The sequence below is a fragment of the Lithobates pipiens genome, unplaced genomic scaffold (genome assembly GCF_037356315.1).
Source record: "Lithobates pipiens isolate NorthernLeopardFrog02 unplaced genomic scaffold, aLitPip1_a1.2 Scaffold_18, whole genome shotgun sequence".
Taxonomy (NCBI): domain Eukaryota; kingdom Metazoa; phylum Chordata; class Amphibia; order Anura; family Ranidae; genus Lithobates; species Lithobates pipiens.
In genome coordinates, this window is record NW_027507758.1 from 224,306,232 (window position 1) to 224,325,345 (window position 19,114).

General features: G+C 42.3%; 1 protein-coding gene across 2 annotated transcripts in view; it reads left to right on the forward strand.

Moving 5' to 3' along the window:
- PDE10A (phosphodiesterase 10A) overlaps window positions 1–19,114 on the forward strand; it is a 453,343-nt gene that overhangs the window by 249,051 nt on the left and 185,178 nt on the right. For both annotated transcript variants that reach the window (XM_077486632.1, XM_077486633.1), the window contains exon 6: window positions 15,729–15,869. In XM_077486632.1, coding sequence (XP_077342758.1) covers window positions 15,729–15,869 — 141 coding nt within the window. The remainder of the gene's footprint in view (window positions 1–15,728; window positions 15,870–19,114) is intronic.

Here is a 19,114-nt window from a genome sequence, read left to right on the forward strand (position 1 = left end):
GAGAAGTTTTGTAACAAGTTAGGGATGGTAGTCAGTGGAGCGGACAGGAAGAGGAGAATATCGTCTGCAAACGCTGCAACCTTGTACGTGTGATTTTTAATGTCGATTCCCTTAATGTCTGGATTAGCTCTGAGCCGTCTTAATAGGGGTTCTAATGTTAATATGAACATCAAGGGGGATAAAGGGCATCCCTGACGTGTACCATTCGATATGGAGAAGGCGTCCGACAGATGGCCATTTACCCTAACCTTTGCTGTAGGGACAGAGTAAAGAGCTAGAATTGAATTCAACAAGCGAGGCGGGATATGTATAGCTGTAAGTACTGCAGACATGTAGTCCCAGGCCACTCTGTCGAACGCCTTCTCCGCATCCAGTGATAACATGAAACCAGGTGTCTTAGAAATTGATAGCCAGTGGCCGACATTTAGGGCTTTAAGGGTGTTATCCCTAGCTTCCCTTCCCGGTATAAACCCAACTTGATCAGGACTAATGAGCTGAGGCAAGAGTGGTAAAAGTCTATTTGCTAATGCTTTGGCATACCATTTAAGGTCTACATTCAATAGAGCGATTGGTCTATAGTTCGTTACTACCAGGGGATCTTTGCCCGGTTTCGGGATGACTGTTATGTGTGCTTGCAAAAATTCAGCAGGGGGATGGGTCGGTTCAGCGAGTGAGCGGAATGCTTTCAGAAAATGTGGTAAAAGGATATCTGCAAACGTTTTATAATAGGCCACTGTTAGCCCGTCAGGGCCCGGGCTCTTCCCTGGTTTAAGCTGCTTAAGAGCTACAGTGATTTCTTCCGACGTTAAGGGGGAGTCTAAATTTTGAGCGGTATCGTCTGAAATGGGAGTGGGACTATAGCGATGCAAAAATTCCTTAATGTTCTCTTGTCGTAAAGCCGATTGATCTACCGTCGGGGCCTTATGGGAGAGATTATAAAGTTTTGTATAATATTTAACAAATTGGTTGGCTATATCTTCAGATTTGTGTATTTTTTTGCCGGTGACGTCGATCAGAGAATGAATGGTGTTGGCGGCTCTTCTAATTTGAAGTGCTCTGGCCAGCAATTTGCTAGTTTTGTTGCCGTATTCGTAAAAAGATTTCTTGTAAAGGATATATTTGCGTTTAGTTTGCATATCTAATAGTTCCAGGAGTTTTGCTCGAGTTTCCGTAAGTTCTGTAAGCGTAGCTACCGCTTGGGAATGTTTGTGGGCCGATTCAAGTCTCTTAATTTGGGCGGTAAGGTCTGAATATAGCTTCTTTCTCTCGCGGTTGCGTTTGGCCTTAATTGCAATTAGTATTCCCCTAATTACACTCTTATGTGCTGCCCAGTTATTTAAAGGGGAAGTGTCTTCAGCTTTATTTTCAATGAAAATTTTTTTCAAATGGGTATTGAGTTCTGCCTGAATGGTTGGGTCGGTAAGTAGAGAGGAGTCAAGTCTCCAAATTGGAGCTGAAGATTTGGCCAGTGGGAATTGTAGAGTGATCGAGATTGGGTGGTGGTCCGATAAGATCATTGGGTCTATAGAAGCTTTTCGTAGTAGTGGTAGATCTTTCTGTGTTAGGAATAAAAAGTCAATACGTGAGTATCTGTCGTGGGGGGCTGAGTAGTATGTATAATCTCTACAGTCGGGGTTTAAAGTACGCCAGGTATCATGGAGCAAAACAGTAGTTAGGGATGAGTTAATAGCCTTCAAGGCTCTGTACGGAAGAGAAGATGTGCCGGTGGACGTGTCTAGGACGGGTACAAGGGGGGCATTAAAGTCTCCTCCCAGGATCACAATTCCTTCCTGAAAGGAGATTAGTGAGGTCGTTATCTTTTTGAAAAAAGCGACCTGTTGGGTGTTTGGGGCATATATGTTGACTAAGGTAACTGTTGTGCCAGCATATTGACCCTTAAGGAAGATGAACCTGCCGTTATCATCTATCAATTGATCAGTGAGTTGAAAGGGGCAATTTTTTTGAAACAATATTGAAACTCCTTTCGACTTCGTGAGAGGGGAGGTTGCATGAAAAACAATGGGGTATCGATTGTCACGGAGTTTCGGGACTGAGTTCGTCTTGAAATGCGTTTCTTGAAGAAAAATAATATCTGCTCTATTCCTGTGCATAGTGTGGAGGAGTTTGGACCTTTTCTCCGGGACGTTCAGACCTTTAACATTAAGTGAAATAATTTTTGCTGTGAGGGGGACTGTTTGATTCGGGCTCGAGGACATCTTCGAACCGAGTTTAAAGAAAAGTGATAGTATCAGAATCAGTAATGAATTTGTCTGTCCCTAACCTAAGTGTAAGTAAGTACCACACACTTAACTCACTAACTCTGAGAAATCCTCCGTCTATATCGAGAGAGGGGAGACAGAGAAAACCGAGCTGACTCGCTGTGGAGGAAGAAGTTGATCGACTGGTGTCGAACCAACTAAGGTATAGCTGGCGTTGGAAAGTCCCTTGGAATCCCCGAAGGGTCACCCGGACTATTTATGTACAGTCGCCAGATAGGTTCAGTGGTGTTGTGAGGTATGTCTTATTTTAAGCTCTAAAAGTGCCACTGCGGTGGGGTTGGCTCTACCTTGGATGAAGAGCGAATGTCTGTATAGTCGAAACTCTAACACAGATAGTAATGTGATGGTAGGCCAACGGTCTCCGCCTTCTTGTACCAGAGACCTGAGGTCTAGAACTATATTTGTAAGGTGTCTAAATCATTTGTAAACCGTCCAGCCTGCGGCCAGAACCACAACCGTTAGAATAAATTGTCATAAAGTTTGGGGGATGTCTTTTAAGCATCTGCTGATCTTATATCGTGAGCCTAATGTTGTTTCAGGATACAATCCGAAGCTTAAAATAGTAAGGAGTTATCATATAAACAGACTATATCCGTTCAGTTCGTTCTGTTATCGTGCATGTCGCTCTAAGCTATCTTATTAATACAGAGTGATTAGGCCATAGATCACATCAATTTATGAAAAACCTGACCTGTGGACATGGTATTGGTTGGCAGGTGAGGCATAAGCCTGAGGAGTAGGGTGCAAAACATAAACCAGAACCAATGTCTAACTAAAATACCAAAAAAAACAATACCAAAATACAAAAAGGACTGTCTCACTCCCGTGTGTTTAAATCATCATATAATCCTCCCCGTCTTCTGAATAACAACCTGGTTTAAATAAATACATAAATATGGCAGCATGTAAGGTTAGAAGTTAAGTACCATAATGGAAAAGACAGCTCTATTATTTTAAAAAGTACTGTAGCCCCGGGGGCAGCCCTCTTGTAGTATCATGGAGGAGTCAAGAGGTGTCAAGGGGTGATGCTAAGCCTCTCCTTTAAGTTAGTCTCTCACAACTGCTAGGCTCAAGCTAACGTGGGGTTTGCCTTGCCCAACCCCATGGGAGAGAAAAAATATTGCGTGCCTCTCCAGCGTAACTGATAGGGGATGGGCATAGCAAAGCCTTTAGGCAATACTACATATGTCCTCAGAGCAACTAACTTCAGTAGAGCAAAATGGAACCCCCATATATATAGCTTTACCATAAACCTGTAAATAGGCCCTCCTGTGCGAGTTCATAAGCTTAGTTCCGTCTTGTCGGTATACCCCCATTCTCAGATGCAGTCCAATCTGTCGAATGTGGATCTTTCTGTTTCCATGAATTCCTAAGCCGGGCATGCTGAAAGGGCTAGGGTGCCAATGTGAGGTATTTAAAGCAAAAGTCTGGGACTAGTATTCAGGTTGCAACGTCCCCTCCGATCGAAGGTGTAAAGTTACGTGTATCCATCCGCACGTGAGTACGTTCGCAAGTTTTTATTAAGTATACACCTAACTGAGTCGTTGGTAAGCTATCCGAAAGTATCACCGACGGCATGTGGCTTTCGTAGAGTCCGACCGATTTTGCTAAGAAAACGATCGTTTCCATTCTCGACAGGAGGGATCTTAGTCTACATATGCGGAAAAGGGCTCAAAGAGTCGTGCTGCCTGCGTCTTCCATTAAGAGAATCATAGCGGCATAGGCAGTTCAAGATCGCTGGGGGAAGGTACGTGACAGTCATGTATACGTATATTCTGTTCGCGTGGAGAAGAGGATATGAGCGGGAGTCTCAAAATAAAATCACAGAGGTGTGATGACAGTCTGAAACTGGGGAAATTATAACGTTAGACAGAGGTTGAACATAAGGAGAATATACTGACCGGCCTAACGGTCCCTGTGTGCCCTCCTTGGTAGCGGTGCTGCAGTTGGGCTCGCTGGTGGGTGTCTGATGCGGGATCCTCCCCCTGTTCTGCTTAGAGATGGGGATCTTCGCCTCCGCGGATTTGGGATTTGAAAGTCCATGCGCTCATGGTCCGGGTAGCCGCCGCTACGAACCGGGATTTGGAAGTCAGCATACCAGTTTGGTAGGTCTATGTATGGGATGTCCAGCACACGGCAGAACGAATCTAGCTCCTCCGGAACCCTCAAGGTGGCAGTGCGTCCAAGGTATGTGGCTTGAAGAGCGAATGGAAACCGCCAACGGTACCGTATGTCCCTATTCTTCAAGATTTCTAACAACGGGCGTAAATCTCTCCTGTGTCTCAGCGTGATCGCTGATAAATCTTGAAAGATGTGAATAGGGTTGTCCTCGTATGATAATCCTGGTTGGTCTCGGGCTCTTTTAAGGATATCTTCCTTAATCGCAAAATCGTCAATGTGGCAGATGACATCCCTTGGTGGGTCTGCTTCCTTGCTTTTGGGCCTCAGTGCCCTATGTATACGCTCCATAGCGATGGCAGTCTGCTGCGGCCTGTCCAGGAGTTGGTTAAAGATGGAAGTCACAGCAGGAATCAACTGCTCTTGGTCGATGGATTCGGGTAGGCCGCGCACCCTGAGGTTATGCCTGCGGCCTCTATTGTCAATGTCCTCGACGTGCCGCTGAAGGTCACGGAGCTGCATGGTATGGGTATCCACTCGACGGTCGGTTCTGTGGATGGCCTGTTGGTGTTGTGAGGCCTGGGTTTCCACCGCGTGTACGCGGCCTGAGATCTCTTGAAGTTCACGGCGGAGGTCCGAGATAGCTGCTGTAAGCGTATCTTTTATGTCTGTCGCTACCGCCCTCAGGTCTTGTAGACTAGGGTGTTGATGGTGCGGAGGAAGAGCGGATCCTGGCATTGGCGGTGTGTCCGTAGGAGTAAGTGTAATGCCGATATGGCCGCGGGCGGGAGAATTCACCGCCATGTTTGCCCCTTGGGTCCGGAAAAGTTCCGGGATAGTAGGTGCTGTGCGAGTGCTCAGGTCTCTCGGCGAGCGGGAGCAGGATGTCGAACGGCTCCGGGAAGAGGTGCCCATGATTTGAGCGGTGTGTGCTGGTAGAATCCCCCGCTAGTAGGATTACAGGCCACAGGCTAGACGGAGCTCGGGAGTTAAGCAGCCATCTTCATTCCAAGGCAAGCCACGCCCCCCGACCATCCATACCTCATTCGTGCACATCCATGTCCATCCCTACCCATCACAATGTGTTTTGGGGTGTAGTTGTATGTATGTGTATGTCATGTGAGAGAAATAACATGTTTGACAATTTTGTAAAGAAAAACAAGTCTTCATTTTGCAAAGCATTGTGGGAAAATATTACAACAAAAAGGACTCATTTGGGGGGTATTTATACTGTCCTGGCTTGTTAAGCTGGCCATACATGATACAATTTTCTTATGCAATTTTCTTTAGTTACCTTCAACTATGTAGTGCAAGGGCCTGTATGATTGTATACAAATTCAAGAAATGAGACATCAGGTGTCATCGATTTTCAATGATTGGTACCATAGCTTGTATAACTTTCACAAAGAGCAAATAATATACACTGATTTTGGTTATTTTTACCAAAGATCTGTAGCAGTATATATTTTGGCTAAAATTTATGAAGAAAAAATACTAATTTGCTAAATTTTATAACAGAAAATAAAATTTAGCAAATTAGTAATTTTTCTTCATAAATTAAAATTTATTAAAGTAAAATTAGAAAAATATATACATAAAACTATTTTTCAGAAATAAAAAAACTGATAATTGGCATGTATTCACTCCCTTTGTTATGAAACCCATAAAAAGCTCTGGTGCGACCAATTACCTTCAGAAGTCACATAATTAGTGAAATGATGTCCACCTATGTGCAATCTAAGTGTCACATGATCTGTTATTACATATATACACACCTTTTTGAAAGGCCCCAGAGGCTGCAACACCTAAGCAAGAGGCACCACTAACCAAACACTGCCATGAAGACCAAGGAACTCTCCAAACAAGTAAGGGACAGTGTTAAGTACAAGTCAGGGTTAGGTTATAAAAAAAAATCCAAATCTTTGATGATCCCTAGGAGCACCATCAAATCTATCATAACCAAATGAAAAGAACAGGGCACAACAGCAAACCAGCCAAGATATGGCCGCACACTAAAACTCACGGACTGGGCAAGGAGGGCATTAATCAGAGAGGCAGCACAGAGACCTAAGGTAACCCTGGAGGAGCTGCAGAGTTCCACAGCAGAGACTGGAGTATCTGTACATAGGACAACAATAAACCGTACGCTCCACAGAGTTGGGCTTTATAGCAGAGTGGCCAGAAGAAAGTCATTACTTTCAGCAAAAAACAAAATGGCACGTTTTGAGTTTGCAAAAAGGCATGTGGGAACTCTCAAAATATATGGAGGAAGGTGCTCTGGTCTGATGAGACTAAAATTGAAATTTTTGGCCATCAAAGAAAACACTATGTCTGGCACAAACCCAACACATCACATCACCCAAAGAACACCATCCCCAGCAGTCGGGACTGGAAAACTGGTCAGAGTTGAGGGAAAGATGGATGGTGCTAAATATAGGGATATTCTTGAGCAAAACCTGTACCACTCTCTGTGTGATTTGAGGCTAGGACAGAGGTTCACCTTCCAGCAGGACAATGATCCCAAACACACTTCAGTGGTTTAAGGGGAAAAATGTAAATATGTTGGAATGGCCTAGACCAAGCTCAGACCTCAATCCAATAGAAAATCTGTGGTCAGACTTATGTTGCTGTTCACAAGCGCAAACCATCCAACTTGAAGGAGCTGGAGCTGTTTTGCAAGGAGGAATGGGCAAAAAGCCCAGTGGTAAGATGTGGCACGCTCATAGAGACTTATCCAAAGCGACTTGGAGCTGTGATAGCCACAAAAGGTGGCTCTACAAAATATTGAATTTAGGGGGGTGAATTGATATGCACATTGACTTTTTTATTTTGTCCTATTGGTTTGCTTCACAATAATAAAAAAAAAATCTTCAAAGTTGTGGGCATGTTCTGTAAATTATATGATGCAAATTCTCAAACAATCGTTAATTCCAGGTTGTGAGGCAACAAAACACAAAAAATGCCAAGGGGGGTGAATACATTTGCAAGGCACTACAAGTGCCCAGTGGGCAATTGGTTAGGTGGGTTTCTATCTTTCCAGTATGTGCTTGTTTACAGCTACCGTTAAATGAAATCGTGTTATGGTTACTGCTACCCAGATGTTTTTATATGAACATTCGTAATAAGCTGTGCATGGTTTGAGATTGAGATCCAGCAGAGCATCAGTTCTAGTTGGGGCCTCTGTGAATTGTATCATAAAATTGTCAATAGGTTTATAAATGTTTGCCCTTTTACTGGCCAGCAGTGCCGTTATTCCTGTCAATTTCAGGGTAGATAAAATCTCTGTTATCAATGTGCCAGCCTATGTAGCACTTTCTGTCTGTGCAAGGAGTTGAGTCTCCACTTCATTATACCTGGTTAGCCCATAACAAACTCCAGTGATTAGCTTTGTAGTATGCACACCCATAATGCTTCAGCCTCATTACACTCTTCATCTACCTGGTCCTCTTTCACACTCGCTTTGAGATCACTTCTCACATGGAGACAGATACCACCACCTTTCTGTTTACAAAAGTGAGCATAGCCAGGAATATTATTAGCCCAGTCATGTGCAGAATAAAGCCAAGATTCAGCAATACCAATTAAATCGTAGTTCTCCTCCACGCACCAAAGCTTCCAACTCACCTAGTTTGCTTGGCAGACTTCTGCATTGGTGAACAAACACATTACTTCACTGTCACATTTTGCACATGTTTTTTTTTTTTTATCATAAAAGCACATGCATCATTAAGCACACTCCCTTGTGAATTGCTACCCTAATTCTCCTGGAACATTAGTGCTAGATGGCATTAGTGATTTGCAGATTAATTTTTACTTCTGGGTGTAATTGTTTTTTCAAAATGTGAAGCTCTTGGTTAATGAACAACTGGTAGGAGAAAATGAAAGGGAACTTAATTTGTCTTCATGGTTGTTTTGTACATTCCTTGAAGCAAAAGCAGTGGGGCATCCCACATTTATTTAAGGCATTGACGTCAAAATGCCAGTATATAATTATAATTTTAGTTCAAATGTGAATGTAAAGAAACATACTATACCATTTAGGACCAAAGTATGTTTAAATGTCGAGCATGTTTGTAAGTGGGTTTGAGGCATAAAGAGAGGTCTCGTGTTTTATAAGTACTAAAGCATGTTTTCCATGCAAGAACAGAATTATATACCTTAACCACTTCAGCTCTGGAAGGTTTACCCCCTTCATGACCAGGCCATTTTTTGCAATACGGCACAGCGTTATTTTAACTGACAATTGCATAGTCATACAACGCTGTGTGTTAATGAAATTGATGTCCTTTTTTCCCCCACAAATAGAGCTTTCTTTTGGTGGTATTTGATCACCTCTGAGGTTTTTATTTTTTGCGTTATAAACAAAAGCCAGAAAATGTTGGAAAGAAAAATTTTTTTTTTTTTTACGTTTGGCTATAAAACACATCCAATAAAAAAAAGTAAAACATCAATTTTTTTCATCTATTTAGGCTAATATGTATTCTGCTACATTTTTTTGGTAAAAAATCCCCGTTGCAGTAAGGCTACTTTTACACTGAGGCGCTACAGTGCTAAAAATAGCGTGTGGTGTGGTGCATTTGCAGGACAGTCAAAGTCCTGCAAACCGCATCTCTGCAGCGCTGTAGGAGCTGTTATTCACAGCGCCTAAAGCAGCCCTACTCATTGAAAACAGTGGGGCAGTGATGGCAAAGTGCAGTTTTAACTCTTTTTTGGCTGCCATCGGGGGGTTAAAACGGCCCCGCTAGCGGACGAATAGCGCTGCAAAAAATAGTGCCACTTTACCGCCGGGCGCCCACCCGCCCCAGTGTGAAAGTAGCCTAAATGTAGAAGCAATTGGCTGAACTTTGTATAGATGTTAAAATCAGAAAATGTTTTATTAGCTGATTCCAGCATGATGAAATGCTGTATTCAAGAAAACTAGCCTGAAACATTTAAAAAAAATGAAATGTAAAGATCTCCACTAAACTGATATTTTAGTTTTGGAGGAGTAACTGTAGGTTAAATCACTTGACTGCTTTTTACATAAACCAGGCACTGATAATTTCTATGCACTGGTTTCTATTTCTCAAAGGCTTATTGTGTTGATTTATTCCAGCAAGACTTAGTAATTTTTTTATCCTAAATTTACATCCAAATTTGGCATCTTTAGCATTTGACAAACATGATATTAGGACCGAATAGCCAATTCAGCTGGTGAGATCTTGCCATTGGTATGTCTGAGTATTTGCTATTGGATCTCTCTGGGAGACACTACTAGGTGTCTGTATGCACCGTTTATCTTTTGCTAAGTTTATCAGTGTGAAGACCCAGAACCTAGTCATAAACTGTATTTATCTGACTTCTGGGAGCCTGATCACTGCCTAGTCTCCCTGTCCAGTAGAAAGATAACTTGTGGTTATGCATATATTTTGTTATTGTGTTCAGGCCTCAGTAGGCTATATGTCACATTCGCCTCCTCCCGATCTTAGTGATGGGCCTCCTCTTGGATGCGCAGCCAGTAATACCTCTGCTTTCTGGTTCCACAGCTATTCCACAGATTGCATCAGGAGACCTCTCTTAATTGGTGGTGGCTTTAAATGGTAGCACAAATTAAGGAAAAAGTTTAAATAATGCATCGCTACTCCTAGGTCAAGCAATCCTGCTGCAGTATCTCCTTAGCATTCCTATGACCCTAAGTATCCAGTGTCACCTCGTGACCTCTGTGACTACAAAGCACCCAGAGGATTCTGTGCCACCCTTTGACTCCAGAGCTTCCTGTGTTACAGTGTAACTCCAGAGCCCCCTAATAATCCTCTGTCACCCTGTGACTCCAGAGTACCTTGAGTGTCCTTTGTGGCCCCTGCAACACCCGAAGAGTCTAGTGCAGCTGCATCTCAATAAGTCCACTGTCACTATGGAATCCTGAGATTGGGGGGCAACTAGCAACTTGCATCTAGTCACATGTGCCTCTTTAGCAGTCCTTCAATTCTCCACTGAAGATGGAGCTATCCTTTCCTGTGGGCCCCTCTTTTTGGCTATGCCTGTTAAAGTTGAACTTGGTAAATAACAGAAACACTCTTGCAATAAATCCCTCTAGACTGCAAATGATAAATGTGTTTTTTTTTTTTTTTTTTAATCTTTTATTTATTTCATAAGACAAGAAAAACGCCAAAACAGAACAAATGAAACCCGTCCTTTCTTAATATTTGGAGGTATATATAATGATAATATCGACCGTTCAAACATACATATTAAACTTATATCACTCCTCTAAGTCCTATGATTCTGATCTTTAGTATAATATACGTCGCCACCATTTCCATCAATCAACTTATTCTTTTATTCTATCCCTTCATAAATAAATGTCTATACCATTTAAATTATATCCTATTGCTACATATGTCCCAGTTCTTCTTGCCTCAAATTTTCCCTCATTTAACACCCCAAAACACGAAAAAAAAAAGGGGGAAACCCCAGAACCCTGTGGCGGCAAGCGTGCTCCTGTGCCCGTGCTACTCAATCTCAAGAGAAATCCCTTTAAACTGTTAATCTAGATGACCCCCATTGAATTACCTTTATTTAGCCTTCTCTATCGCTTTCAAACAGGGTCCGTCCCTCGTTGGAAAAGATATATCTATTCCAGGGTGTCCAAGTTTTAGTATATCGCGCCTTTTGATGGCGTTTTATGGAAATCAATTCCTCAATTTTTTTAATTTCCTCTACTTAAACCACATACCAATAGACGGTGTTTGTGTAGATTTCCAGCATAAATGAATACATGCCTTAGCATCGTTAAAAAGATGGCAGAGAACTGACTTTTTATATTTTCCACTTGGTATGTTAGATACATGAAGCAGAAAAAGAGCTGGGTCATTTGGGATTAAGTATTCCATAAAGTTTTGAGCTATTTGTTGGATCTTCTTCCAGAAATTTTCTAATTTTGGGCATGTCCATAGTATGTGAAGGATTGTTCCCCTATGCTCTTGACACATCCAACACTGATCCGATAACGAGGGGTATATCTTTTGAAGTTTTACTGGCATTTGGTACCATCTGGTAACCACTTTAAAATGTGTCTCTTGTACGCTGGTACTTATAGTAGTCCCATATATAAGACTAATAATATTTTGCCGTTGGCGTTCTGTAAACTCACGCCCAATGTCCAACTCCCTTTCCCTAAGGCATTGGTAGGTGGCAATTCTCCGATGGTGCGATCAATAGCTTATATACCGCCGATAGTGCATGTAGCATTGCCCCCTCTTCTGTACAATAGGTCTCAAACCTAGTCTGATTTTCACTGAAACTATCTGGGGGGGCAGAGATCTTAGAAAATAGGTCAGCTGTAGGGCTTTCCATTGATCTAATCTATACCTTCCTGTTTTATCCATAAGGTCAATCGTTGATGGACATTTATTATTCAACCGAAAATGAGATACCTGAAAATGGCCATTTTGTCTTATTGAATAGAAGACTGGATCTTGAATTCCTGAGGGAAACGCTGGGTTCCCCAGGATCGGGTACAATAGGGAGTATGTTGACGTAAGAGAGTATTTTGTAAGGAGTGTCCTACATATCCACACGGTCAAACCTACCGTCGGATGGTTTTTTATTTCATTTGACATTAACGAGTGGCACCCTGGTGCCCTAGTAAGTAAGATACTACTCTGAGATTGTTCCAGTCTTGGCCATAGTTTAGTTTTTTGATGTCGGTTCCAGTCAATTAGCCTCGTTAAATGTATTGCTTGTTGGTATCTCCGTATATCCGGTACTGCCAGGCCGCCACAAGTTTTAGGGTATGAGAGCTGTTTTCTATTCAATCTCGGTCATTTATGAGCCCAGATAAATTCAGAGATCATTGTTGCCACCTGATCAAAATATTTAGAGGGGATATAGATCAGTAATGCCTGCAGAAGATATAAAAATTTGGGAAGGAGATACATCTTAATGATGTTACACCTCCCTATACATGAGTGTAATCCCGGATGCCATTTATTATGTAGTGCCCTTGTATCTTTTAACAGGGGCGGAAAATTTTATTTGAATATTTGGGGCATTTTAGGGGGTATATTTGTCCCCAAATATCTCAATGCAGTTGTAGTCCACTTAAATTGAAAGTTACTTTGAAATTTTTCCAGCTCAGGGTTTCCTATCCCTACTCCCATCACCTCTGATTTATTAAGGTTAATCTTTAAGTTTGACAAGGTCCCATACCTATTGAATTCCCGGAGGAGCATCGGTAGTGAGATTATAGGAATCGTAAGTGAAAAAATGATATCAGCCACATATGCTGATACCTTCTGTTGGGTGTCCCCCATCGTCACCCGCCATGTATGTCCGGATTTAACCAGACCGTACATAAAAAAGGTTCTAATGATAGAGCAAATAGGAGTGGCGATAGAGGGCAGCCTCGTCTCGTACCGTTTTTAATCAAAAAGGGTTTCGATAATACCCCATTCGCTCTAATTCGAGCTGAGAGTTCTGAGTACAATGTACTTATACGTGAAATCATAGCATCTCCAATCCCCACATATCTCAGGACTGCTGTCGTGAATTTCCAATCAACCATATCGAAGGCCTTCTCCGCATCAGTTCCTAGAAATATGCAGGGGGTTCAGTCCCTATTTTCCGCATATAGGATGTTTAACACTTTAGTTGTATTATCCCTTGCTTCTCGTGTAGGCACAAATCCAACCTGATCGAGATGGATCAGAGTTGGAATGTGCTCTTGTATCCTGGTAGCTATCATTTTCGTAAATAATCTTGAGATCAGTATTGAGCAACGAGATCGGCCTATAACTGCCAGAGACAGTTGGATCTTTCCCCTCCTTATGTATTACTGCTATATATGCCATTAATGTGTCGTGCGGGAGTGTCGTATCTGAACCCAAGGCATTAAAAAACGTCAGCATAAATTTACTAAGAGACGTTACTAAAGTTTTATAGTACGCAATGGTAAAACCGTCTGGTCCTGGGGCCTTCCCTAATCCCTAGCTTCATGTATCCAATCGCTTTTTGAACTTCCTCTAATGTAAAAGTTTCATCTAATGATTTACTTCCGGAGTTAATTTAGGCATTTGAGATTTAACTAGATATTCTTCTGTATGGGTCAAAGAAGGAGGATCTTTCTGAAGATTATATAAAGTGGAATAATATCCTTGAAACTCCTTCACTATATCCTTCGGAAGGGAACATTTTTGTCCCTTTGATGATATTATAGTCTAGCGCAGCTGCATCTCAATAAGTCCACTGTCACTATGGAATCCTGAGGTTGGCGGGCAACTAGCAACTTGCATCTAGTCACATGTGCCTCTTTATCAGTCCTTCAATTCTCCACTGAAGATGGAGCTATCCTTTCCTGTGGGCCCCTCTTTTTGGCTATGCCTGTTAAAGTTGAACTTGGTAAATAACACAAACACTCTTGCAATAAATCCCTCTAGACTACAAATGATAAATGCTAGTTGAAGTGGTTGTAAAGGCAGACGTTTTTTTTACCTAATGCATTTTCTGAATCAAAGGCCAAGTTCACCTTTTGGAACATGTTACATGTTCCAAACTAAATACAGGTGGAACATGTAACATGTTCCAGTTCCTGCCTCCTTTCCTCCTGACCCCCCACCCCCGTGGCAGTGGGCAGGGGATCTTTTCCCAGCACCTGCTGTCACAATTTGAAAACAGTGCTGCTGTGTGGGATGGGATTCTGCCTCATTCATTCAGAGTTTTGTGAACAAATGGATTACAAGTACCATTGCCCACTGCGTCCGATGGTTTGAAGTTCTTAACGAACTGCGAAAACACTGGTAAGTGTTTTCGTTGTTTGATTCTTCTTTCAATTCAGTGTCTACCATATCAGGTATGGTTAGACAGAGTACTGAGAGTCTGCAGGATCCTGGTATTGCACCCGCAGTCTGCTGATCGCTGGTGCAATGCTTTAAAGGCTCCAGTGTAAAAAAAAATTATAAATATACATTTTTATACCTGCAAAAAGATGTGCCTTTATTTCTTTCTTTATTTTGTAAAAGATAAACGTATCCTTTTAATGTCTATAAAAAACCTTCTGAGTGCAGTCCCCAGCCCTCCCCTTTATATTTATCTGAGCTGTTCTCGCTGATCTCAATCTAGCAATGTGTGCGAGAGCAACGATGCTCTCAGCTCTCTCACTGCTCGTTGGCTAATTCCTGCCAGTATTAGTGAATCTCTGAAAGGACGTAGAAGACTAAATCGAAGCGTGTGCAATTTTTTATGAAACCAAGTCTCCCACCCATACATATACAAGTCCTTTTCTTCTGCTACCCATTCTCAGAGAACCCTGGTGCCACCTCTCTGTGGACTTTTATTAACCTCCCTCCTTCTGTTGGCTGTGCAGTTTTTTGGGTACTTGCATATTATTGGGTAGTGTTTTTTAAAGATTGCACATATCTTGCCCCTTTCCTCAAAAGTGGCCTTTGTGCCTTTCCTCATCTAGGAAATAATTAGATTTGTGTCATGGTAACCCACATTTTTTTTTCTGATCATGGGGCCCAATTCACCTTGCAATTTTCCTTGGCCCATCATCCACAGATGATTAGATAAACTGAAAGGACCATATCTTGGAGCAATAGCTTTGGGCCATAGTGTCTGCCCACCATGACAACTGGGTAGCCTTACTGTCTTAGGCAGAATTTTCCCACAATTACCATCTCCATGCTAGCAATCCTCCCTTCCTTTGCCAATACCTTCCTCTGTTTTCCATGCTCTGCCTTATGCAAAAAAGATTTTAACCAAATTTGGTCCCAGACTCTAAACTAACGCCAACACTTGATTGTGTGATTAACAGGGATTGTAAAGTCTAGTTTTTTTTTTTTTTTTTTTTTTAGTTGAAAATAAACCTGTTTTACTTACCTGCCCTGTGTAGTGGTTTTGCGCAGAGCAACCCAGATCCTCCTTCTCTTTGGTCCTTGTTTGGTGCTCCTGACCCCTCCCTCCTGTTGTGTGCCCCCACAGCAAGCATCTTGCTATGGGGGCACCTGAGCTGAGCCACCACTCCCTGTGTCCATTCAGACAAGGAGCCGCGGGCCGACCTGGCCCGCCTCCTTTCTCTCCTCATTGGCTGACTGACTTTAACAGCAGCGGGAGCCAATGGCTCCACTCTGCTGTCTCAGCCAATGAGGAGGGATGTCCTGGGCAGTCGAGACACTTCTGCAGCATTGCTGTATCTAGAGGGACCTCAGGTAAGTATCAAGGGGGCTGTTGCACACAGAAGGCTTTTTATCTTAATGCATTCTATGCATGGTAGTTGTGTAACATTTTTAAATTGATTATGTTGTGTAATGGGCTACAAGTTAAGAAGCTTACTTACCGGTATGTTTTTTCTAGACCTTATGTATGTTCACACCAACTGGAACAAAGGGTGGACAGACACAGTTAATACCTGCTGGACCAGTTGAATATGGCACTACAATATCTGCACATGTAGCCAAATCCAGAAACACTTTGTTGATAGAAGATATTATTGGGGTAAGATACTTTTTATTGAATGTTAACAGTCGCATATATAGAGAATAATTTTTCAGGCTAAGCTCCTTCTCTGAGTAATCAGATGTAAATTTCACATTGATTATATTATTTTCTACAGGACTACCCTCATAGATGGCATTTGTTAAAGCTAAACTCCAGGCACCAAAACCTTCCTTCATGTAAAGATTAATTTCTGTCTTGTACATAGGGATCTCTATCCCTATGTACAAGAGGAAGTGGTAAAAAGATGTGGGAGATATCTCCGAAATACAATGGAATCGAATTCTTGAACTGGCTCCGTTGGTATCACTCTCTCCCTCTCAGAGGATGTCACATCTGTTCTTATTATATAGAACTTATTATACTCCTCGTAAACTTTTTCAATTTGGCCGACGGCCGGACGCAAGCTGCCCCCGGTGCGGAGACATGGAGGGAGACACGATTCACATGTTTTGGAGATGCCCGAAGTTGATCCGCTAATGGACAGAGGTGACAGGAACCATTGATCGGGTGTTTGGAACCTCCACCAGGATGGAGGCGAAGTATTGTCTCCTGGGATTAGTTGAAGGAGTTGGAAACCCAGGAAGCAGCCAGACGGCGGTTCTGAGATGCCTATTTCAGGCAAGGAAACTGATTGCCCTAAGATGGTTGTCGGTGTCGCCTCTGTCCGGTAGAGAATTGATAAATAGCATGAATGTGGTAATTCTTAAAGAGAAAGCGTTATATATAAAACAAGGGACTTTAAAGAAATATGACAAGATGTGGAAACCTTGGTGGGAAGCCAGAGGGATTGATATGTGAATAATAATAGTGTGAAAAAAATATTTTAACGATGAAAAGTGACCCAATAGGAATTAAAGTAAGAGGGCAAATGAAGAGGGTGAAAGTGTGCGAGAATGGGGATGAGAGGGAAGTGTGATAGAGTGGGAATCTAGATTACATGGAACATCAGCTAGGATGGCCCTCATGATACCAATCCCCTCTTAGGCCACCCAAGATATGAACAATCCTTTCTTTTGTTATATTTTTATCTGATAGGGTGATGGGAGGGGGGGGGGGGGGACTGAGGGGATGCTTAATTTTGATGTATTTTGTAAACAAAATAAATATCTTAATAAAGAAAAAAAGATTAATTTCAGACATGGTTCATGGGTTAAGCTTGGCTCCATGTAACTATGTATATACCATACCTAGGCAATGCTCCTGGAAGCTGGAAATCACTGAATTAGACATTGCTACTCAAGTCATCTCCATTTGCTTCTGGGTCAGCTTCTGAGCACTGGCACCATTTAGAGTGATTTGCATTTTCTCAGTGAATTCTCTGATTGAATGAGGGGGAAAGCTTGATGTCACTGTCCCTCCTCTCCACCTCATCCAATCAGAGAATGCTATGCATTCATTCAGGGGTTTCCAGCCTCCAAGAGTATTAGCTAGGCGTGGTATATTCTAGGTAAAAATATACCACACCTGCCTGGAATTATTCTTTAAAGTGATTGTAAAGACTAGTTTTTTGCCTATAAAAATAACAAACATGTTGGGTGGCTCAGTGGTGTAGTGGGTAGCACTCTCGCCTAGCAGTAAGAAGGGTCGCTGGTTTGAATCCCAACCACGACACTACCTGCCTGGAGTTTGCATGTTCTCCCTGTGTCTGCGTGTGTTTCCTCCGGGTACTCCGGTTTCCTCCCACACTCCAAAGACATGCTGATAGGTTAATTGGATCCTGTCTAAATTGTCCCTAGTATGTATGAATGTGAATTAGGCACCTTAAATTGTAAGCTCCTTGAGCGTAGGGACTGATGTGAATGTACAATGTATATGTAAAGCGCTGTGTAAATTGATGGCGCTATATAAGTAACTGAAATAAATAAATAAATACTTATCTGCTCTGTTGCAGTGGATTTGCACAGAGCAGCCCGGGTCCTCCTCTTCCCGGGTCCCTCTTCTGTGATCCTGGCCCCTCCCTCCTGTTCAGTCCCCCCACAGCAAAGGGGGCACACAAGCCCGGTCACAGCTTCCTAGGTCCATTCAGACGCAGAGCCCCGACTCGCCCCCTCTCCCCTCATTGGCAAGCTAACTTGTATGTGTTTTGCTTACAGTATTGCAAGGCCACGCAATTTCCAGCTAAAGTATCGCAATAATTTGAATAGCAAAAAATACCCTGGTCATAAAGGGGGTAAAATTTTCCGCAGCTGAGGTGGGTAAGCAAAACTTTTCCTAAGGCCGGCCATAGACAGTTCGAATCTTGGCCAGCTCAGCAGGAACAGGGTGAGATTCGAATCATGTATGGGCAGCTGAATGTACCAAGTTAATTGATCAATCAACTTGGGTACAACAATCCTGCTGGCTTTACTAGCGATTATTGCTAGCGGCTGTTAGCAATAATCACGGTCTTATCTTGACGGGGGTGGCTATCTCTTCCTCCACCCGCCGGGAGAACACAGTGTCTTAGCACGAGGAATTTCCCTGTCAGCACTGTCTGTGTTTATGGGAGAATCACACAAATTTCTTTCCTGAAACCCGTGGTTGCAAGAAGCAATTTGTACTGTCTATGGCCTGCCTAAATGTAAAACATAATCCTTAATAAAAATATTCAGTGTTTGACTGATTTGACTCTGAAACAGTAGAAAGTAACACTGACAATACATAAAGAGGTAATAAACACTTCCTAAGGAGAAACTTCTAAATATACTTCTAAATATTAACAGTAATCCTGTTGGCTTTTGGCTCACTTGCAACGGGGAAAGTTTTCACTCTGTAAACCTCACAGATCAGCTCTTGCAGAAATCTCTGTACTACACACTGATACATTGTTATAAGGTACAAAACACCCCCCTTTTGATTTGTCTGATAAAGACATGCAGCTAGAGCACTTAGTGTGTCTGACATATTAAAACGATCCCAGGATAGTCCTACAGCAAGACAGAACTTAATTTCCACCCTCTGATGCACTAGAGCTGCACGATATTCGTTAAAAAAACGCAATCTCGATTCACCCCCTCCCCTTACGATCTCTTCCGCTGAGAGTAGGCAATCCTTTGATATAAACAAGTGGAGAGATTATCTGCTCACTCAGCTGTCAAAGAAAGCATCTCGGGCAATCTGCCAAGTGTAGAACTTGAAACATTGTAACAAACCCTTTCTTCTTAGATCAAAGGGAAAGAACTTCTTGTGTAAACAAATAATCTGGGCAGTCTGCCAAACTTTCAACCATGTGTAAATGCAGGAAGTTTAACCACTTAAAGTCT